The sequence below is a fragment of the Grammomys surdaster genome, unplaced genomic scaffold (genome assembly GCF_004785775.1).
Source record: "Grammomys surdaster isolate TR1022 unplaced genomic scaffold, NIH_TR_1.0 211, whole genome shotgun sequence".
In the NCBI taxonomy this organism is placed as follows: Eukaryota; Metazoa; Chordata; class Mammalia; order Rodentia; family Muridae; genus Grammomys; species Grammomys surdaster.
The window spans coordinates 7,766,668-7,790,117 of NW_021604656.1; the positions used below are offsets into that span (position 1 = coordinate 7,766,668).

General features: G+C 43.4%; 1 protein-coding gene across 2 annotated transcripts in view; it reads left to right on the forward strand.

Moving 5' to 3' along the window:
* Ntrk2 (neurotrophic receptor tyrosine kinase 2) overlaps window positions 1–23,450 on the forward strand; it is a 305,974-nt gene that overhangs the window by 28,432 nt on the left and 254,092 nt on the right. For both annotated transcript variants that reach the window (XM_028772066.1, XM_028772067.1), the window contains exons 2-5: window positions 2,367–2,441; window positions 2,576–2,647; window positions 7,315–7,383; window positions 10,927–11,081. In XM_028772066.1, coding sequence (XP_028627899.1) covers window positions 2,367–2,441; window positions 2,576–2,647; window positions 7,315–7,383; window positions 10,927–11,081 — 371 coding nt within the window. The remainder of the gene's footprint in view (window positions 1–2,366; window positions 2,442–2,575; window positions 2,648–7,314; window positions 7,384–10,926; window positions 11,082–23,450) is intronic.

Consider the following 23,450-nt stretch of genomic DNA (forward strand, 5'->3'; position numbering starts at 1 on the left):
CCACTTCACTGGGAGGAGGGGGGACTGTGTACTAGCCACTTCACTGGATTCCTTCTTGGGTCTTGGATGAGGAGTCTGAGAGCTTGAGAGGGTCCTGACCTTCTTTTTGGGAGGCTGTGTTGTTGATGTTGTGTTTGTGTGGCTTCTTTTAAAATCATTTTGTTTTTGGTGTATTTTATATACTTGGCCATTTAATTTTAATGTGACCTAATTCTATTTTCTTTCTTCTTTTAGATCTCTCTCTCCCTCTTTCTGTCTCTCTTTTTCTGTCTCTCTGTCTGTCTCATCTCTGTGTGTGTGTGTGTTTGTGTGTGTGTGTGTGCATCTGTGTGTGGTCTATCTGCATATAAATATGAGGGCATACTTATCTCTGTCTGCTTGTGTCGGGGCTGGAGATCAACTTTGGATCTTTCTTTACTGCTTTCTATCTTATTTTTCAGACACTATCTCTCTCTGAACCTGGAGCTTGCCATTTAGTCAGATTGGCTGGCCAAGAGGCCCATGGAGTTTGCTTCTCTCTATATCCCCAGCATTAGGGTTACAGGTGCATACCTCCGACTTTCACGTGGTTTTCCGCATCTGCACTGTAAGCCATCCACCCTCAGAGCCGTCTCCTCAGCTCTCTTGCCCACGTTCTTACCCTGCATCTTGTCATGCTGGTTTTCTCATTGGGCAGAGACCCAGGATGCTGAGCCACTCTCATGCCTCATTAGTCAAGATATTTATTTCCATTTTAACTCACTGTCAGCAGAAGAGCTATATGTTTGACTTTAGTGAGTTAATTAAAGGGCTTCATATCTTAATGTTTTATTTTTTTTAAGACCAAGGAAAACTCACCCAAACATGACTCCTGTAGAATTTTTGTAACTGCAACTGTTGCCAACTATCCTTCCCTCGTCCATCAACCTACCATCCATTCATGTATTCGTGCATATCTACATACATACATACATACATACATACATACATACATTATTCACCCACCATCCCATCCATCCATTCATCCATCATCCATCCACCAGTATCCATCCAACATACATACATACATACACACATTTTCCAGCCATCATAATACAAGCATACATGCATATATGTATACATTATCCATCCACCACCCCATCCATCCATCCATCCATCCATCCATCCATCCATCCACCAGTTCAATCACCATCCGCCCACACACCCATCTATAATGTCCATCATCCACACATTAATCACTCCTCATTCACCTATTGTCTATACAACATCTGAGTGACCTCAGAGTTGTGGTGCACATTAATAATTTTAGAAACAATTCTCTTTTCAAAGAGATTCTGATGTAAGAACATAGGGTTCCTAAACATACGAAGTAGAGTTCCCCTCATAGTAATTTTAACATCTATATGTTTGTACTATTGGAGACTATGAGTGCATATGACAGAAACTCAGATCAAACTAGGTTTGTAATCTCTAGCTTCAGAGATAGCTATACCTCTGTATCTCTAGTTTTCGGGATGTTGTCCCTTTTTATGCCTTATCAGTTCTTGTCTTCCCGTTGACTCCATTCTTGGATGGCCTCTTTCTGGTGGCAGAAAAGTCACCTGTTGGAAGCCCTAGCCCTATGTTATTCTTTAGTTGTGAGTCCAGAGAATGAAAAAGCCCCACCCCCTTCTCCCTGGATTCATAGTGTTAAATCTTAAGAAAGAGCTTCTCTGGTCTTGCTGAGGTCACGTACACATCTCTCAGCCAATCATAAAGGCCGAGGGAATATTGTTCTTTGTCATTTGTTGGGGTCCTTATGTAATTCCTACATTTAGAAACTTTGGGGGGGTTGGAGAGGAGAGCCATTTCCTATAGAGACTTCACTAGGGTCACCTGGGACTCGTGGAATGTGGTTCATCAAAGGAAATATTGGAGTTGTGGCTGACAAAGGCAGAAGGAGACAATGCTGGCCAAGGAAAGGACAACCAGGGAGGAGGCAAATGCTCTTCAAGTTTTACAAGATAAAAGGAGAGGAAGGGAAGGTGTTTCCTGGAATGGCAGGGACATGTGACCGTTCTCACACTTCCAGGCTGTCACCATAAGTGTGCCACACATTTGAGTGGTCATAGAGATACTCTGAGAACATTGGCACCTTCACAACTGAAATTTTTTAGACAGGAAAGGAAAAAACAATGAGCAAGCCATGGATGGCGGGATCTGGTTATTGCCTTCACTGTAAAGAAAGGGTTGTGAGTGAATCTAGGGGAAGCTGGAGTCGTGGGGGTGCATATGGTGGAAATAACGGGTACTAAATTCTCAGAGAACCAACAGTACCAGTTACCCATAATTCCACGTTATCGCCAATGTTCTCCATCACCCATAATTCCCTTTCTGCTTTGTTACAGTCTCATTGCAAACCAGAAAAGGTTAGAAATCATCAATGAAAATGACGTTGACGCTTACGTGGGGCTGACAAACCTGTGAGTACTCACCATGTCCACACATTATGTCAGAGGCTTGTCTCGTGTTCCGCTGTGGTCAGGTAGGTAATTTGCTAGTTACTCCTAACGTGAATGCCATTATGTGTTTTTTTTTTTTTTTTTTTTTTTTGCAGGACGATTGTGGATTCCGGCTTAAAGTTCGTGGCTCACAAAGCGTTTCTGAAAAATAACAACCTGCGGCACATGTGAGTACAGCCGCCTCTTTGCTTCCCAGGACCCGATTTGTTCAGTATTTTTCTCACTCTTCTTTATTTTCCTTCTTTGCCAACTCTAAACCTCCTTCTTAAAAGTTAGCATAGCTGTGATAATAGCTTAGGAACATTAGCTTTGATTCTGTTTGATTTCTGAATGGCTTCAGAGGGGTACTTAGAACAGCCTGTTTATTTCCTTTCATGAATTTCTGGGCCATTTCCATCTTGGACAGAGTGCTGGGCCAACGGCAAGGACTCTGATGTGAAAATGATGTCCTTGTACAGAGTCCTTGATTCTTTCCCTTGGAATCAAGACACGCTCCCTGGAAGACATCAAGTCAACTAATCAAGACGCTGACTTGGCCTTGGACGGTTTAAGAAAATAAAAATTACGGTTGCTTTTCCCTTTATAATAGGACCGTTTGAACGTTCATTTTCTCAACAGCATGTGCCATAGATTGATAAACACAGAAAAAAATATCAATCACTATCACTGCCAAAGCTCCAGGTGACTCTTAATAGTAGAAACTGCTATTCTTCCAAGTTCTGTTGGTATTTTTTTGACTGAAGTCAACTGGAAATGCAACAAATATGAGTTGCTATGTGGTTTTCTGGTAAGTCCCCTCAATCATATGAGTTAAGTCAATAAATTATGGCCTCCCTGAGATCTTATTAGACAAGTCACCCGAAAGACAAAAGTATCCACGGCCCCGCCCCAAGCTCACATTCCCTCACACTGTGAGTTTCCAGTGGAAATCTTCTGCTGGAGAGCTGTTACCTGATTGACCAAATTCTCTTTTCAGCGATAACTTCAGCACTTCACAGTTTACCTGCAGGGTCTCACCTGGACATTTCTCTTGTCTAGACTGATGTCTATATCCCCAGGAAATGGGCAAAAATCCAGTCTGAGAACTAGGGGACTTAACCAGGTGACTAGCTCCTTACCGTGTTCTTAAAACAGGAGCAGAGGAGATAAAATTTCTGCCATTGCCATCATCTTGTAACATCTGTCCATCTTCCCTTTCCCGGGGACAATAGTTCCTGACTTCTATGCCGGTTATTGAAGTGATCACTGTCTCAGAACAGCCTGTCTGGATGCTCCATGGAGATGTGTTCATATCACCGAAGACCCTAAATTTCATAAAGCCATTATCATGGGTTCATATTTCATATGTGACAGGAATGATGAAGCCACTTTCTAAGATACAAAACATTTCTGCAAAACCAGGATAGAACTTGGGGCACATTTTCTTAAAACACTTCTTGACAGCCTGTCTGGGTCAGTTTGCTGGGGGCAGACTTGATGTGTGTGTAATCCTTGGTGGCGCAGCCCAGACAGCAGTAGAAGAATGGAAAAACACCCCACTGCAACCTCTCAGAAGTAATTAATGACCTCAATAGTTACATTTTTGAATTTTGATTACAGATGACCCTAGACACAAATCACCTAGCAGTTCCAACGTGTGTTGTCTGATTCCTTGGGGGGATTGATGCTCCTGCTATAATATGAACAGTGGGCTGTGGCTAATTGTAATTTTATTGATAGCCTCTGTGTGTGTGTGTGTGTGTGTGTGTGTTTATACATGTGCATGGTGATAGAATAATTTTAATGATGTTGTAGCTTCCGTATCCAGCTTACATTAAATTATGTATCTGCCTCACTCAAGGATAGATATTCTATACAGCTTCCTTACCAGACCACAACCAGGATCCAATAATTGATCAAACTTCAAATACTTTATGGATGTGTGTAGCTATTGTCAAGCAGTATGGCCCAATGAAATTAGGCAAGCGTTCAGACAGTGGCAAAGAGAGGTGAGATACCAGCTAGCTTCACACCCAGCCGCATGAAGAAAGAGGCTCTTCCTAGCTGCAGTTGGGTAGCTTGCCTTGGAGGATGGAAGAGATGCAGGAGGAGTCGGCTCCAGCATCTGTCTTCTGTCCTAGTCTCTGCTTGGGACTGAGGGCCCTGGAACCAGCTTCTTTAGCCTGGGTTTTCTGGGTTATCAGCACACTGAGGTGCACATGGCTAGTGAAGAAACATGTGCTAGAAGCTGTCTCTCTGTAGCCCAAGGCTGGCCTGAAGAGCCCGCTGGGCTCCTCTACCTATATAGAAATTAATGGAGGAGTTAGAGAAAGGACTGAAGGAGCTGAATGGGTTTGCAACCACACAGGAAGAACAACAATATCAACCAACCAGACCCCTCAGACCTCTCACAAACTAAACCACCAACCAAAGAGTACACATGGAGGAACCCATGGCTCCAGCCGCATATGTAGCAGAGGATGGCCTTGTCGGGCATCAATGGGAGAAGAGGCCCTTGGTGCTGTGAAGGCTCCATGCCCCAGTGTAGGGGAATGCCAGGGCAGGGGGAAGGAAGGAGTGGGTGGGTGGGTGGGGGAACACCCTCATAGAGGCAGAGGGAGGGGGATGCGATAGGGGGTTTCCAAGGGTGAAACCAGGAAAAGGGATAATGTTTGAAATGTAAATAAAGAAAATATCCAATAAAAAAAAAGAAAAAGAAAAGAAATGAGGGACAGATGGGTTTGCTGTAGGGGACCTGACAGGAGAGCCCTGCCTTATCTTTGCCTCAGTTTGCCTGGTCCATGCTAGTCATACAGCCACCATTCAGTGCTGGTTCTCTGAATGTATGTCGGGGTGCCTTTAATTGCTGCCCAGCCCCTAAAACCCCTGGGACTGTGAGAAAAGCCAGCTTTTGTGTTTTCCAGAGGCTTTGCCGAGGTGCTAATTAGGCTCTTAGCAAAGTTTTACAATCAAACAGTAAGAGGATTGTTGATTTTTTTTCTTCCTTCTTCCTCCTTTTTGGCTTTTGGCCCCATTCCTAAGTATGCTTCATAAAACTCATCTTGTTCTTTGGCCCGTAACCCCGAGCTGCACTGTGCTTCTGGCAACCCAACCTAGCAGCTGCTTCCAGGGAGGGCAGCGCGGAGCTGACAGGGGGAGGCAGCTCCATAGGGCAGCACAGAGCTGCGCGGAACTGATGGGGAGGGGCTGCTCCATAGGTCCATAGGTCCGCTGGAGCTGATGGAGGGGTGTGGGTAGGGGTGGGGGTATGGGGAAGACTGCTCCATAGGGCAGCACGGAGCTGGTGGGGAAATTTCATCGTCCCTCTTTTTGCTTCTCTCCCCCTCCTGGTCTCTGCTTTCCTCTCCCTTCTCTTCCCCTCCCCTTCTCCCTCCCCTCCTCCCTCCCCTCCCCTCTCCTCTCCTCCTCCTTCTCTTCTCCTCCCTTCATTTCCCTCCCTTCCCTTCCATCCCTGCCCCTGTACCCCTTTTATTTATCTTGGGGGAGAAGAACAGATTTTTTTTCTCTTTTTCAGAAAGATTGGGCTTTGTGCTGAGTATGAACATATCTGAGCCTTAAAGACAGGCAGAGATTTTTGGCGTGATATGCTCCACAGAAACCACTCTTAATTCATGTCCTCAAAGAGAGACTTACATGGGCATGTCTTACCACTCCCTGATGGGTTATATGTTCATCTGGGGTACCCTTTTCTGTGGGTGAGCACATTGTACTAGTGTGAATGGTGAAGATGCAAGATTACAAGGCATAAGAGCATCTCCCTGTGGGCCAGGGTTCAGGTGGGTGGGAATCTTCCTGAAGGCAGTTCTCTGGATGGACCACCACCCATTCGTGAGCTAACCCTTTCAGCCCGTGATTTAGCTCCTACAGATGGCTGAGATGTCATTGGCCTGACAGCGTACTAGCCTCAGGTACAGGGCAGGGCCAGGGTTACTGTCCCTAGCAGACTTTCTTCTTAGACACCTGCCTGCCTGGGCTGCATGAGAAACCAGGAGCTTCGTGGATGGGGTCTTGGATGTTTTTGTGGACGGATGTGGCTGTTTGTTTTTATACGTTTGTTGCTTGTCGGAAATACCCGTCCACAGGCTCAAGAACTTTAAGTAAATTTTAAACAGTAAACAAATTCAGCTGCCAGGCTCATTGGAAACACTTATTCACACTACAGAAAACATGCGTTTGGAACACACCAGGAAATTCACAAGGTTGTTTTCTCTCTCTCTCTCTCTCTCTCTCTCTCTCTCTCTCTCTCTCTCTCTCACTAAAGCCTGACACATGTCTTGTTCCCCAGGGCTGGCCCTGGTCTCTTCTCGGAGCTACTCCCTCATCAAGGTCATGTATAAACGGTCCCACCAGGCGGTGTCAGTCAGCATGTGTGTTCCTTCCTGGAAGGACAGTTGAAAGTCTGTCTAGTCCGAGTTTTGTTTGTCACATACCTCAAAAATGTTCAAGAGACTCTTTAGTTTAAGGACCTCTTTTTTCCCCTCTCATGGGCTTATAATGTGACATTTTATTACATATTCCCCCAAAGCTTTGGGAGCTCAGCTGGGCAGAGAACTGGACTTTGAATCGATATACAAAACATAAACTTTTGGGTGAAACAAAGATACTAAAAAGAGACTCTGAGAAATGTATACTCTTCTCTCAGTGCATAGGAACCATAAGAGAGGCAGGGACCCCAGGAAGTTATCTTTTCAGGTTAAAAGACACAACTGGCTCCCAGTAAGATGGGTACCCCAGTCTAGGAAAATTACATTTTGAAAACAAAACCACTGTCTGAACATATCATTCTTAAATCATGACCTTTAAAGTTACACTTAACTTATCTGATTTCTTTCAGTAATTTCACACGAAACAAGCTGACAAGTTTGTCCAGAAGACATTTCCGCCACCTTGACTTATCTGACCTGTAAGTAACGATTTTGTCTGGCATTTGGGCAGAAATTTTCAAAAGAAAGGATAATTAAGTATTTTTTTTGAATGAGTACCATTGCAAGTGTATGTTTCATCAAATTTATTGAAAAATGTTTTCTCTAGCTTCGCTATTGTAATCCGATTGGGGGTTTACAGTCTCTATCTCCTTTATAAGTTATTATGATCAGTTGAATGTCGTTTTTCACATAAATAATTTATTTTCTAATAGAGAGAAAAGAGGAAAAAAAACAGCAGGGAGTTCTGTGCTAAAGTAGCTTTATATTTCATCTCATCTGGGTCTTGTTTTATTCAAGCCCTGAAATAAAGCACGTTCGTCAAAGAGGAAATTACAGCGGATAAAACACCCTTCCAGCTTTGTCTGTCAGCCCAGTATAGGCTTGGGTAGAGCCAACCCTGGCAGAGAAATTATTCCCAGAGCCGCCATCTCTGGGAGCCGTTCTTTTGGGTTCACCCTTCTGCTTGATATTTATCCTTATGCCCTCTTGGGGCCACGTTGATGGCTAGCAGTCAGCACTCCCGAGGTGCTCAGTTCTCAGTGTAATCAACGCCAGGCAAATAGGAAAGGCTGCCACTGTTGTGGTGAGGTGCTTGAGAGGACCCCAAGGTGTGTGAGGCTTGAGGGACAGGGCTCTGGATCTCAGGAAGAAGCATCAGCTTAACTGTGGCACTTAAAAAAATTCTCTGGGAAAGTCAGGAATATGAGGTGGGGAGGAGTCATCACACGTCGAAAGCTGAAGGGGGAACTGAGGGTTTTTAATGATGCTTCACAGCTCAGGGTAGAGGAAGAGGGTTCTAGGGCCACTGTCCTGTCTGCTTTGAGACAACAGAGAGGTGGAACTGGGTCTTGGTTCTGGCTCCCAACTTGGGGGTGGCTCTTGTCCTCCCCTTCCTGTTGATCCAGGTGGTGATGGGGTAAGAGTTGACTTGAGCTCTGAATACCAGGATGAAGTCCCCTAGAGAACGAACCACAATGGAAACCCAGCCTCCAAGGCTGATACATGAGAAGGCTGCCTGTAAGCATGCGCCAGCTACAGCCAGGCTGGCATGTGCACTTCTGAGTGCTGGTTGCCCCAGGTGGGCAGCTCCTTGTCATCTCAACAGAGATATCCTGGAATAACTCACACAGGGCTTGAAGAAGATGAGAACAGTTTACATCAATCCATAGGGAACCATCTTGCTGGAAATAGTTACATCCACCAGAGCTGGCAGGCAGGTCTAGTTTCTGAGGATAGTATACGTGTCTGTCTGTCTCTGTGTGTGTGTGTGTGTGTGTGTGTGTAGGATGTAGGACTTTGGTCTTGACAGATAGTAGGAGAGTTGGGGGGGGGGTGATGACATGATCTCAAAATTAACACCAGAGGAAGGAGAGCTCACTGAGTTAGGCATTCAGGACAAGACATACATGACACCTTTACATTCCTATAAAGAGGGTCTTTCACTATGTTCAAGCACAACATATGGATGCCCCTAGTGGAGAGGTCACAAGTGTACAAGCAGGAAGGGGGTCACATGGTGAAAGTCTTGAAGACTGGCAACTACTTAGAATAAACTAACTTTACTTCCTTGAGTTACTTTACATTTATACTAGCTATATATTTCCTTGGGTACAGTATGATTATATATATGTATGAGTATATGGATATATATATATATATATCATATATTGAACACTCAAAATATTTTCTTCTACCTATTATGAAATACAAATTACATAGTAATCAACATAGTAAGCTTACTACATGGCAGAATGCTACCTACCTTGGTCTGACCGTGGCTTTGTACCCCAGTTGCCAGGCTGTCTCCTCCACCCTTCCCAGCACCCAGCAACCACTGTCCTGCACCTTATGTCTGTAAGGCTAGTTTAATTAGCTCACACATGGCATTGAGGACATGCCTCTTCTGTGCTTTTGGTACTTCTAACACAGGCAGAGACGTGATACCTCAGAGGCAGCCGTGTGACACACACTGAGGTGTTCCGGGTGAAGGTGTTGGGCACCACTGCACAAACTTTCCTGGATGGATTCAAAATTAGATGCTTTCCAGTTCATGTTTCGAAATTCCACTAACAGCACTGTTCAACGACACACTCAGTAGGTGTTGACCATGTGCAAGTTACCTGTTAGAATGAAAGAGAGTAGTTTGTGTCTAGGATTCTGTCCCTTAGTGGGAGAGGTGAGTGCCTAAGCAAATCAGGAGGACCAGCTCTCTGCCAGGGCTGTGTGGTCATGGAAACCCCCTGGGCTTTGTCATTGAAACATCTCTTCCATTTTTCCTCCCACTTAGCTTATTTGACTATAGCATCGTTTTAGAAAGACTTCAGCTATTTGAGTACTCAGAACTCTAGGAATTATCCTGGGCAACTTGAGCCTGATCCAAGGGTGGGCCTCTTTTCTGTCTCACTGTCCATGTCTCATAGCATCCAGTCCTGTTTTGATATTGGCGGGGTACTTGGAGATGGGCGAGCAGATACAAATTAAAGCAGTCTACCATGACCACACTTCCCCCCATGAAACTCACAGAAAAGTCTCCGGGGAATCTCCGAGATTCTTAGAACGCAATCAGAAAACCACAGGAGTAAATGATGTTGCAAAGCCAGGTCCTGTCCTCAGGAAATCTTAAGTGTTGTGGTTAGTGCTAGGCAGTGTATGCAACGATTGAAAATGACCTCATTTAAGGGTTCATTATCATAAATGGGATTCATCTTAAATAGGCCACTGAGCATTATAAATAAGCACTAAAGATTTTTTCCCCCCTGTGGTTTTTGTTTTCCTTCTCACACACTTCCTCCTTCACCCGCTGTAGTACCTAGCAGTCCAGACAGCATGGCTGAGGCCTGGCTGGCAGTGTGTTTTTCTGTACCTGTCCTGTGTAGACTCCTCAGCCTCGGAGCCCAGTGAGCTACCGTGCGAAACCCTCACAGGGTTGAAGATGTGTATATATGTCCTCTGCCTCTCTCCCTTCCAGTTTCTGCCCTCAGCTTTTTTGCTTGGATGAAAAGGCCTGGGGGGAGGGGTGGGCAATACGAGATGGCAAGCGAGAAGGCCTCCTGGCTGGTACACCTCAGCCTTAGATCGCTAACTCTAATTTCATTTTCAATGGAGACAAAATGATTCTGCTCCCCCGCTGAAGCAAGAACTCTTAAATCTCTAGCCTGGTCAGAAATAGGATGTGAACACCTGTAAAAAGTCGCCATTAGCATCTCCACTTAAGTACAAGAATGGCACCTCGCCCCATCATGAGATACTCTGTCGTGGCTGTGTTTGTTCAGATCTGTTTTCCCCTAAATGTTCTGCAAAGTTTTGCATCTCTTTGCTATCCTTAGCCTCTACCGTTTTGTTTGCACATAACAGCAGAGCAGTAGTTATTAAATAATGCGGTGAATAATAAGCACTGTCATGCCGTCAAAGTGGGTGTGACTTTCAAAGGTTGGCGGCTAGCATGTACTCCTCCTGTAACCGCTAGCGAAGCCGAACTGGAGGCGGGGGGGCCTGACTGGGTTGTGTTTCTGTTCCTTTAGGATCCTGACCGGAAATCCATTCACATGCTCCTGTGACATTATGTGGCTCAAGACCCTCCAGGAGACTAAATCCAGCCCTGACACTCAGGATTTGTACTGCCTCGATGAAAGCAGCAAGAACACGCCCCTGGTGAACCTGCAGATACCCAATTGCGGTAATTTACTTTTAATCAATGAGTTCTAGTTGCTGTAAATTAATTCTCATTGTCTTGGTATGGTAGTGGGTCTGGGAAGGACACCACTACCCAGACTTCTCAGTGTGTTGTGGAAGTCTCTGGACAATCAGACGTTCACATGCAGTGTGGAGGAGCCAGTTGGGAGCGCCTTTAGTGAATTTTCTTCCCAAGTAGAACATTGCTTCTGAAAGGCTGGCATTAAAGAATATAAAGGGCCGGGCGGTGGTGGCGCACGCCTTTAATCCCAGCACTTGGGAGGCAGAGGCAGGCGGATTTCTGAGTTCGAGGCCAGCCTGGTCTACACAGTGAGTTCCAGGACAGCCAGAACTACACGGAGAAACCCTGTCTCGAAAAACAAAACAAAACAAACAAACAAAAAAAAGAATATAAAGGAAAAGTATCCGGTTAATTCTTCTGTTGATTTGCCTGCCTGTCCGTCCACCATCCATGCATCCCTTTGACTATCTGCTTCTCCAAAAATATGCGTGAAGAGTACAGGCCTTCCCAAGTCACACACACACACACACACTTGATTGGCATGTAGGCCAAAGGGAAGCCCACAGGACTCTGAAGGAGTCTTAGCAGCTGAGGTAAACAATCTAAACCTTCACATCCTTAGGCTCGCACTTGCAGCATGCTTCTGGCTCTTGTGCCATGGCCGGCTGCACTCCTGCCTGCTCAGCCCTGTGCCTGGGTCCAGCCTCTACTGTCCCCTCCTGCTCTTCCCAACACTTCCATCTGGAGAGTTTAAATAGACACCTTTGGACAAAGTCCAGCTCTCAGCGAGAGCTCATGTCCCGCAAGGAGGAAGAGCAGGGTCAAGGTCGCTATGATTTATCTCTTCAATGACACATGTGGGTGTTATTCCTTCATCGAAATTTTAATCTGCTAGTCAAACAGTTGACAAGCTCACAGACAGTTCTGTTTGCTCTTGCCTGGTGGCGGGTGACAAAGCGAGAGCATGCCACGTGGTGCCTTGTTTGTTATCTCCAGGAATGTGTGTAACCATCTCCCTCCCGGAGCCCCTGTCTTTTATTTAAGAACCACACTATTGCTGCTGACTCTTAAGGAGGATTTAATGATGGTAATAAAAGGTAAGAGCTTGTTCCGTACTCTGGAGGACCTTAGAAGACAGCGCTCACTTGTCACACAGATTTTTCTGTCACAGACAGTCTTGTGTTCTCATTGTGGAGAAACTAGACTTTATTCACCTTGCCTGCTTCCCTCAGCCTTCCTTGCCAGCCAACAGACAGACAAACAGACAAAACTACCATACCAAACAACTATGTGTGTGTTCTCGGCTGATAAGAGCTGGCTGTTCTGTACACGTTAGAACTGCTGAGAGAAGCTGCCTCAAGGGACAGGATAGGTGCTGTTGGTCACCTGGCCATCTGGCTTGCACCCAAATCCCCACAGCTGTTTTGGCCTCCTGTCCAGGAAACACGGAACAGAGAACATCTGACACAGGCCCCTGTCCCACAAGCTGCATCTGAATGGGTGGCTGCTTTGTCCTTGTCCGACACCAACTCTTAAATGGCCATGCAGTCTTGACATGGGTTCAGAGGGGACCCATCATTGGTGTGGTTGACCCTTGAGATGTGGACAGAAGAAATGTTTGAAGTAAACAGATATTTATTTTTCTCAGTCTGTCTATCTTTAGTATTTTTTTTATTTCTTTTGTTTAACTACATATTTCTTGGTGAATTATGTTTGAGAGTAGTATTTTCATATCAACTTACCCCCTTGGGAGGTGATCTGAGCTTTGATTGATTCCCTAGGACTAAATGGTCACATCTTTAACCCACTTGAGTATCAACAGTGCCTGTTAAAACAGCATTTGGGGCTGTGTCAGGTGACTCTGGGTGCTAGGTGTTTGTTGATCCCTGTTCAGAAGTTGCTCTGTGCTTTCCTTCCTTGTTTGTGTTTTTCAAGGCATTTTACATTTGCCATGCATAAGTAATATCAGTACAGTTTGTCGTAAAAAGTATTTCCCTGCACTCTAGAAAAGCAGCGTTTTCATTTGTATCTATAATCTTGTTAGGTCAATACTGACAGACTCATGATATTCTTTCTAACTATTGCATAACGTTTGTGGTCAAATGTGTCTTAATTCCAGTAAGTGTTCCATGCTGATGGTAGCTTGGCTCATTTCCAACTTTAGAGAAGATTTTATTTTTATTTGTTTTAATTAAAATTATATATGTACCTGAGTGTATGTATGTGCACCTCATGCATGCAGTACCGACAGGAGCCAGAAGAGGGCGTTTGATTCCCTTGGGACTGGAATCACAGCTTGTGAGCCACTGTGTGGGTATTGGTTGGAAACTGAACCCAGTCCTCTGAAGAGCCTCCAGTGCTCTTAACTTATTACAATCACAGTGTTCCCCTCAGAGTCCTTCCACAGAAGACCTCACAGAGATGAACTTCTGTCTTGTAAGATGTGTGTCTTCAAGTTGGCTATACCCACAGCTTACCACTCTAGCAAGTCATAAACCTTGATATCAGTGAACTTCTTAGGTAATCTCTCTTAAGAGTGCTGCCTGGCCCTTTTAGTGTGCATTTTCCTGATTGCTAAGTATTATTAAACATGTATTGGACTGTTCTGTGCTTTGGTGAATGTGCCTCTTTCGATGCCTCCCTTGATATTCTGTAGCATGAGTTTTCTTTCATTTATTTCCATCTATTGTATCTGCTCATTTAATTGTCTGAAAGTTATAAACTATACTTCTGACTTTTTGAAAAAACATAAACCCAAACGTTTATTACATATACTTCAACATACATTTCCTGTGAGCATCTAACACCCAAAGAGCATTTTATCATCTCAAACTTTGTTTTTATTTCTTTCTGCTCAAAAGAAAATGTTTACAAACAGTTGGCTGATGATTGTATTGGATTTCACATATTGCTAATTAGAAGAAAAAGCTCACAATCAGAAGATATAAATGGCAGGATTTCCTAGATCTATAACAACAACAACACATTTGGAGATAAATGACGTAATTTGAAAAAATTTTAAAGGTGAATTAATAAGGGATTCAGCAATACACAGGAAAGGCAATGATCTCTGGGTTTTTACTTAAGAAACGAACATTAGTTGTTTTCCATACCACCATCAGTGTGTACTCTTGTGTAACTGGCAGTGAAAAGACAGTAAATATGTTTTCTAAATCATAACCCTAGGAGTCTAGCGAAGGTAACACTGAGATGCCCGCGTGTGTAAACCGCAGGGAAAGAGTTGGAGAAATGACAACACTGCTCAACGGAGTCTTTACAAGTTTAAAGATATATTTAAAGGGTTTCACTGGTGCACACTCATCGCACATGCTACCGGGCTATCTGAGGACACTTTGGACAATTGTGTGATGTATGTGCCGTTTTCTCTGTACTACCTGTGCTCATGCTCATCTCTCGCCCGTTAGTACTCTGTGTGTCCATAAACCATTTCTATTCTTCATTATTGTCATGTCCACGATTTTATGGATCTATACAAAATCTAGGACCAGAAAATGAGAGAAAACATGGGATGTTTGTGTGTTTGGACCGACTCAGGTCACCACACATGTTTATTGGTTCTTTGTTCATTCCCTGTTGATTGGCACCCCGGGTGCTTCTACAGCTTAGCTGTTGTGGACGGAGCGGCAGTGAACATAGACGTGCCAGTGTCTCTGTGATGTAGTCTTGGAGTCCTTGTGTAGATACCCGGGAGTGGTTAAGCTTGGTCACATGGTGGTTCTAACGTTTGGTTTTCTGAAGAGCAGCCATGGTGATTTCCACAGTGGTTGGAAGTGCACAAGGGTGCCTTTGGTTCCTAACCTCACCAGTGTTTGTTACTGTTCATTTCCTTAATGTCTATGAGTCTGACTGGGACAGCATGCTTTTAATTTGCATTCATGACTCCAGTGAAGCTGAACATTTTTTATTTCATCCTGACCCTTTGCTGAAAGTAATTACCAGCTCTAAGAGTTTTCTGATGAAGTCTTCCTGCTTTCTTATTTGCATGTCTTTTATTTCCTTTTCTTGTCTTACCGTTTCAGCTAATACTTCAAGCTCTCTATGAGAGTGAGCACTCCTACCATGTTGGTGAAAATACTTTGGGCTTCCTCCATTGGGTGTACTGTTGGCTATAGGTTTTTAGTGTGTTGGAGTTTACCCTGTTCTTAGCTTCTTCAGTTCTTTTGTTATAAAGCCATACTGTATTTCGTCAAAAGCCATTTCTGTGTCTGTGAAGACGATCATGAGGTCTCTGTCCTTGAGTCTATTTCTCTGATGTATTACATTTGCTGAATTGTACATGACGAGCCACTGGAAGGAAGCCGACTTGATCATGGTGAATGGTCTTTGTGATATGTACACGCAGTTGGTTTGCAAGAGTTCTTTTGATAACTTTTGCAGCAATGATCATTGGGGAAACTGGAAAACATTTCTCTTTTGTTATTGTTACATCTTCACTGGGATTTGATATCATGGTACATCTGTCCCCCTAAAAAGCATCTGTTAAAGGATAGCCTGTTGTTTATTGAGAGCAGTGTAATGATGTCCTCTAGTCGTACTGTGTAGGGACTTTTCTGTTATTACATCCATTGGCACCTCTTTTATGAACTTGGGTGCACTGTGCTCAGTGTGTTATGTGTTTCAAGTTGCAACATGCCCTTCATGGATTAATTGCTCCCCTAATCAGTATGAAGTGACCTTCTTTGGATCTGTTGGCTGATTTTAATTTTAGCCCATTTTGTCATGTATTAGAAAGGTAATAGTTGCTTGCTTTTTAGTCCCATTTGCTTGGAATTACTCTCCCAGACTTCACCCTGAGTTGACCCTTTCTTTGACGAAGACATGCCTTCTTGTAGGCAAGGAATAGATGGACTGCTTTCAGTCAATTCTGATGGTCTGGTGACTGTTGATTGGAGTAATGGACACAACTGATAGTTTAGTCATTGAAAGGTATATATTAAATCTTGTCCCCCTTTTTTGGTTTTGTAGTGTTTTGGGGTTCTGAATTCCTCCTCTGTGTAACTGCTATTCATGTAGTTTGTTGTTTCCTGAAGATTGTTGAAAGTATTTATCTTTCTCTTCAGCCCAGAGGGGTCTTTAACCTTTGGAGCTATCTTCTCTAGGAATGGCTAAGAGGTCATGTTTTTCTTTAGTTTGTTTTATATCTTGGAAAGTTTCTCTTTCAATTATAAGATATGGTTTTGCTCTGTATGATAATCTGGGTTAGCAATTATTGACTTGAACTATATTATGTAATCTTGCCTACCTTTTAAGGTTTCTGCCGAGTATCAACTGTTTCAGTGAGCTTGTCTTTATATGCGACTGGGTATTTCTATCTTGCCGTTTTTCAAGATATTTTCTCTGTTCTACATATTTAACGTTTTAACTATGAATTTGTGATTCTTACCTCTTCTCAATGACTCCTGTACTAGGGCTGGAATTTCTTTCAATAGATTTTTTGTTTGCTTGTTTCTATACTAGGGCTTGGACATCACGAATTAGTTTATTGGTTGTTTCCTTCTTTCTTGTCTTCTTAAAATGTACATCATTGCTCTTTCTTGGTGGATGTTATTTACCATGTTCAGGAGAGGACTAAGCTATAGTAGAGTCAAGGTCATGTTATTTCTGTAGGATTTATATTTAGGGCCTGAAACTCTTTCTTTAGTGTCACCTGAGCGTAAGGTACTGTCCTGAGTCAACCTCAACCCTCCACTTAGCTCTGCAGCTTCTTGTGGGAGTCATGGGCCTCCCTATTCCTGTGGGCTTTGCTTGAGGACACAGCAGGCTTTCTCCCTGTGGCCCCAGCTTCCAATTCTGTGTTGTAGAATTCCTTGCTTGCCCATGGACATAACCCTAGGTCAGACCCAGCTCCTACCACCATTTCTACTGCTCCTGTATGTCTATGGACCTTACCCAGTGTCAGCTCAGGTCTCCTTTCTAAGTCTGCAAGTAACACAAGCATGTTCCATAGCATGGCATGGGATTGGAGACTGGGGGACAATTTTTGGGAATGAGGTTTTTTTTTCTGCCAGGAGGGATCTAGAGATTGAACTGAGGTCATCAGGCAAGTACCTTAACCAACTGAGCCATCTCAGCAGCTCCAAGTCACCTAATAAAATGCTTGTGATGTTCAAGAAGGACCCTATTTTGAGAATGTTGATATTTTACTTTTCTCTGCTGGACTGGTGGGGGTAAGGGGTCTAGTATAGCAGTTAACATCTTCAACCCTGTATTCAGGATACTAGGCTCAATATTAGTGCTTCCCGAAGGTCCCACTGACATGTCTGTCTTCGTCACATTGAAGAGGGTCTTGTTTCTTCTTTTAGTTAAGCCAGTGGTCAGGGTAGGAGTTGAGCTCCATTACTATTAACAGTCAAAATGCCCAACAGAATTATGCAGATGGTCCCAACCTTCAGTGAATGAGTGTACAGATATTCAGGCTGCAACATAAACTGTGTTCTGTTTCTCTACATGACCCCTTAAGCTTCAGGAAAATGGTCATTGAGAGGCGACCCACAGATTTGTGCAATTTCCATGTTGACTGGATAAGGGGTGCAGTGAGCTAGGTTTCTGGAGGACTGAAATGGCTCCTATATATGTTGCCAGGAGAGGGTAACACTGAAGGGTTGTGTCGATTCATCTCTGTGGGGGTGGGGCAGATTTAAGAAAGATCCCGTCTACGCTGCTCAAGCTGGTGTCTTAGAGCAATCTTCCCATTGGTCCTTTTCAATAGGAGCATTACAGCAGATACTTCTGTCCAACTTATACTTCAATTTTTAAATACTGCAATCATGACTTAACATTATCTGTGAGGAGGCATCATCGGAAAGTTAACAGCGATGGTAATGGTCTGTTCTAGGTGGATGGTAAGGTTAGGAAAGGTGGCCTGTCTCCAGTCACATCAGAGTAGCCCCTCAGCTGAGCTCCTTAGGAACCAGTTACTGTGAGAACAATAGCTCTGTAGTAAACATAAGCCACAGGCTTGCTTGCTGTTGGAGGACCAGTGTAGGTACTCCATAAAACACCCTGAGCAGTGCCCTGGGCTGAAGTCACACCTACCTTTGGCTTCTTTGTAATTCACAACGACAATTTCCAGTTTTGAATTTTCCAAACTTAGCGTAAGGACTTCTTAAAGCATCATCCACACAATAAGGGTGTATGATGTCGAGGGTCAGCGGGTGTCAGCGGGTGTCAGCGGGTGTCAGCAGGGGTCAGCGGGTGTCAGCAGGTGCCCGCAATTAAATCTATGCCAGTGATTTATTTACATGACAGACTTTTGGCTTCAGCTACCGTTTGTAGCACATGCCTGCTGAGAGCGTAGCAGGACAGCATCTTATCAAGATCAACATGGCATCTTAATGTGGTTTATTTCTGTCATCTGCTCTCCTGCTTCTGGGTCTTGGTTTCTTTGCCTTCACTTTATGAGAGATTAGTTTTTATTCTTGAAAATAAAGCAAAGCCCACAGTGGGTTGCTGCTTTTCTCTGTCCTTGTTAGAATGTCAGACGAAGCTGCTGAAATGGTTGTTTCAATGCTCTCCGGCAGTTGCCACTTCTCTACCACGACACACAAAAGCTTAGATGTGCAACTTTCACTTTGAGCTTAGGAAGATGTTTTTTAATTTAGTGTGTGATTTTTCTTCAGCAAACAGTTACATCTAAACAGATCAGTCTTAGTATTTTGACTCCATTCCTGCTTACAGAATGAATGAACATACATATATATTATATATGCACATGTATATGTGTATGCATATGTATACACATACGCATATATATGTTTGTCATCATTAGGTGTCAGATATGCTCCAGAGATAGAGGGAGTCCAGACTGTTGATATTTTTTCAAAGTAGAATTCTGTGGGCTCTTTATGCACAAAGAGAAGAGAGAGGAGAAGGGACAACAGGAGAGATGGTTTGGTGGGTGGTTAAGAGCACTGCTCTTCCAGGGGTCCCAAGTTTGATTCCTGATGCACACAAGGTGGTTCATAACCATTTGCAGGGGATCTGATGCCCTCTTCTGGCATCCATGGGCACTGTGTGCACGTGATGCACATACACGCATAATAATACACTCAGGCAAATCACTCGTAAACATAAAATGAAATATAGAACTTTTAAAAGAAGGGAGAAAGGAAAAGATAGAATGTAGACGAAATTCTAATTCTCGAGGATAGCTTTATACACGTGAATGGTAAGCCAATATCAAGTAATCAGAGCCCAGAACTACTGACCGATTGACAAAATACACCATCATGCTTTATAGTGAACACTGACAAATGAAGCAGGACAGTGACCTTTCTGTGACCTTCCTAGGTAAGAACCCAAATGAGCAGAGGTTTGCTTTTCTCATTTATCAGGAAGGTGCAACCTACATATTTGGGGCCTGTGACTGAGGTCTCTTGACCTTCCGTTCAGGTCTTCAGAGTCTCGCCCCCATTATGGGTTGGAGCAGATGGGAGATCCCAGCTAGGGCCGCAGCCCATTGTGCACTGGTGAAAGCCATGGGCAGGGGTGAGGGTCAGGCTAGGACTAACACGGCCACTGTTTAACTTCAATACTCCCTAAGCCTTAGTTCCTCCACTGGGAAACAGAGATGCTAACTAACGTGTTCTTGGATATTTGGGTTGAGGAAAGGGAGAATACACAGAAGCATTTAAGATGGACTCCAGCACATGTTAAAAGAAGTAAGAGATGCTAATTAGCTATTAGTGTTATTTGCTATCATCAACATGAATAGTATCTTTAAAAGTATTTGGCATCTGGATCTAAATATTTTAAACTGGATTTAAATATTTTACATTGTGTCAAATCGCTTCAAAGAAAGTAACAAAATCACACAGTCCAAGTGGTCTTGTACTTAAGTCCTCTGAGGGGGTCTAGGGGAAATGGTGGTTACATGTTTGTCTTTCTCCACAGAAAGACTTCTGAGGAGTATTACGTGGCATTGCTACACACACCGAGATTTCTTTAGCTCTCTCTGCCTTCTCGTCTGTGACTTTTACTCTTGTACTTGTCTCTGCCTCATGCCCCCATCTCCACCACGCTCACTTCCACGGCTTAAAGAATTCACTTCTCCCAGAAAACACTTTGTGGAAATTTTAGTGGTCGAAAAAATAATTACCCAGGCCTCTGTTGGGTTTAAGAATAATAGTTGTAAAGTCGAAAGCCTAGTGAACAATTGTCCAACACCCTTCTACTCAAACTGTGGTCTGTGGCAGGAGGAGTTTGTTAGAAACACAAACCTTCTGGGTTCAACCCATACAGTTTGGGAAAGGAGTTGGGTTCCTCGGTCCCTCGATGAGTCGGTGAGTCGGTGAGTAGAGTATGCCTAAGAAGTGGGAGCTGTGGTTCGAAGAAAGCCAGCCGGTTTACTATGTCTAACACTTGTAGACTTCATTAATCAAACAGCCTACAGGTGAACACTTCTTTCCCCAACAAACTCAAGTCAAGATCATTGATAAGGGTTCTCTGCTGGGGACACTGGCTATTTCCCATCTTCTGTGAGGTTCTCCTTGCAGAAGGAACATGGCTGGTGTTTGCCATCAGGCCTATCATGGTAGCACCCACAGCTTTTGGAAGCATTGCTGAGCTTTGCTGTGGACTTATGCTGATTTCAAATCTTATTAAGCAAGGAAGTAGTGCCTGGCGAGTGGTTTATCCCGCCTTGGCGATCCATGCTTCCCAATTCATTTTTATTGTGCTAATTAAGCCTCAAGTGATATCTCAAGTACAGATTGTTTTTCTCCATTATTGGGTCTTGGCCAGCGCATCAATGCTGTAGACTTAACACGAGGCAGGTGCTTACTCATTTGCAGGAGACTTTACATTTAAAAGATCTAAGCTTGGCCAATTTGCACAGATTCCTTTGCAAAGTCCTTTGACAGGGTGAGACAATTAATTTATAATACGGAGACTCATTCTTCCTTCACAAAATAGGCACAGAACTCTTTACAGATGAGCCAAATTCTCAGATCTTTGATATGATGTAGTATGTATGATCTGAACAAAATGTGTGTAGCTCTGGGAGGCAATGTACTATAGTGCTGAAGGCCCTTTGTTTTGGGTTCAAATCCCAGGTTTGCATAGACTTGTGCAACTTTGAAAGATGTGCTTGACTTTTCAAGTACTTATAGGCTTCATTAATTAAATAAGTGAAAAGTTTTTGTCCTCAGGGTTGGTTGCAAGGATTCTGTACCATGAGAATGTCTACTTAAATGATTACCCAGAAAATGGTACCATTGCTCCTACTGTAACTAAACAAACACACTTAGGGCTGTTAGTCACCTAAGCTGAAGTTTGGAATGAAAGACTTAATCAGACTTTATGGGAATAATTAAGATTGCTATGTAGTATTACCTACTGAAGCCCATTTTGACACTTCCTGTACTCAGAATATTTAAAATAACAGATATATTTATGAAGGGAAACACACGTCCCAAAGCTCCATGACAGGGCTATTTGGGGTAGGGGGGGCAAATTTTTAGAACAAGTTTGGATCCCAAGGTTACCCTAGAGTCGTAAATAGATCTGTAAATATAAGGAAAGTGGGAGCCAACAGAACACCAAACACTATTAGCCGGGGAAGCAAAGGGATGTGTTGTAACTGGCATAGTGCCTCAGATTGTTAGTCACTGAGTGGTCCACAGGGCAAATGTGACTTGTGCATGAGTGTAGGTGACACCATCACAGACATTGGCCAAAAGCCTGCTGTTTATTCACATTCAACAGGCTTCTTGTTGTATATGGCTCGGGTGATGGAACCCTCTTTTCTTGGGGGAAAAACTGGATATCCATTCTATAAAGAGAATAAAGATTCTGAGGAGATTTGGGTAGACTTGAGGCTATAGCATTCATAGAAAACATGACAAATTTACATATTGATTTCATATATATATATATTTGTAGTCTTCCCCCTCATCTAAGAAGGACATGGGGAGGATGTCTAATAATTCTTCCACTGGGCTGAGTAATTGGAATGATCTCTTCCTCAAAATGATCTGAAGATAACTGGGTAGATTCGATGGGTTCTAGATGGTCCAAATCTCAGGAAGGTTTATGTGTTTTGATTTATGTCTTGTTATATCATGTGTCTTCACAGCATGTGGAAAGATGTAAAGATGGAGCTGTGGGCAAGTGGGAAAATCTGGGGCAAAGATGGGAGTCTCTAGTTCCCTCCTGGCAGGAGATCAGTAGGTAATTCTACAACGGAAAAGCCAACACATAGGAGCGCAAGCATAATATTTCCTGAGGTGGAGATCAACAGTAAAGAAGATATGCAAATAGATGAAGTGGGTGTGTCTGGGAACAGGAAGCCATGCCATTCAGCTGAGGGCAAACTGTTCTTCACACAATAGCTTGATTATTTTTAGTGACAAATTTTACATGATTATAGACTCTTTAAATGATGTGACTTCGTGTTGGGCTAAAAGTAAACAAAACACGTATTTTTAGGAAGTTACCCAGACCACACCATAAACTTTAATGGTGTTCTGCCCTGACTTGCTTCATAATTCACACAGTTCATATGAAGGAGGTTTACAGTGTAGGGTCTGCTTTTGTTTACTGTGCTTTCTCTTGACCTTTGTTATGTGCTTTGTTGCCTCATGAAACTTGAGATAGCTCAAGACTCCTTGAAACCACACAAAAGATGCAACATTCCTCTCTATTGGATGCTTAAGGGAAGGGTCATTCAAAGGAGGTCTCAGAAGTCCCTGAAAGCCAGGTTTTACTGGGGTGTCTTCTTTCAGTGGTTGGAACACTGTGAGACACACTATGTACAAATATTGTCTAGTCTGGCTTCAATACTAAAGAATAGTGGCTTAGCCAGGGAGGGTAGCTTAATGATGAAAGATTTGTGTATCAGATATGTCAGTTTGGTTGCTGGCAAATAGGTGGGTGAATTGCAATTTAATAGTGACTGCAGAAGAACTGCCTTTTCTGACCTCCAAGTTGCTTCCTACACAATGACCCATAACAGTTCTGTGAGACTTGGCAACTGAGGTGGACACAGTCCCTCCAAATGGTCCTCATAGCAAGTAGGCTGATTTGATTGGCAGGACCAACACATAGTTAATTATCCAAGTTGTGCTTTAGGTAAAAGGTACTGTGATTCCTGCAGTTTAAGGCAGCATGCACACCTGGGAAGAGAGATGCCCGAGGAAGCAAAAGCAACATGAATTAAAATAAAAACTGTCTAGCTCTCGAAACATAAGTATAAGAACCACACCACTGAAATGTTAAAATAAACGTGTAATGTTCACAATTTCCTCTAACAACAAATACATTTTTAAGATTTTCTTTTTGTTTTTAAGAATTTTTCATTGTGATAACTTATCAGTATGAACAGAATGGTCA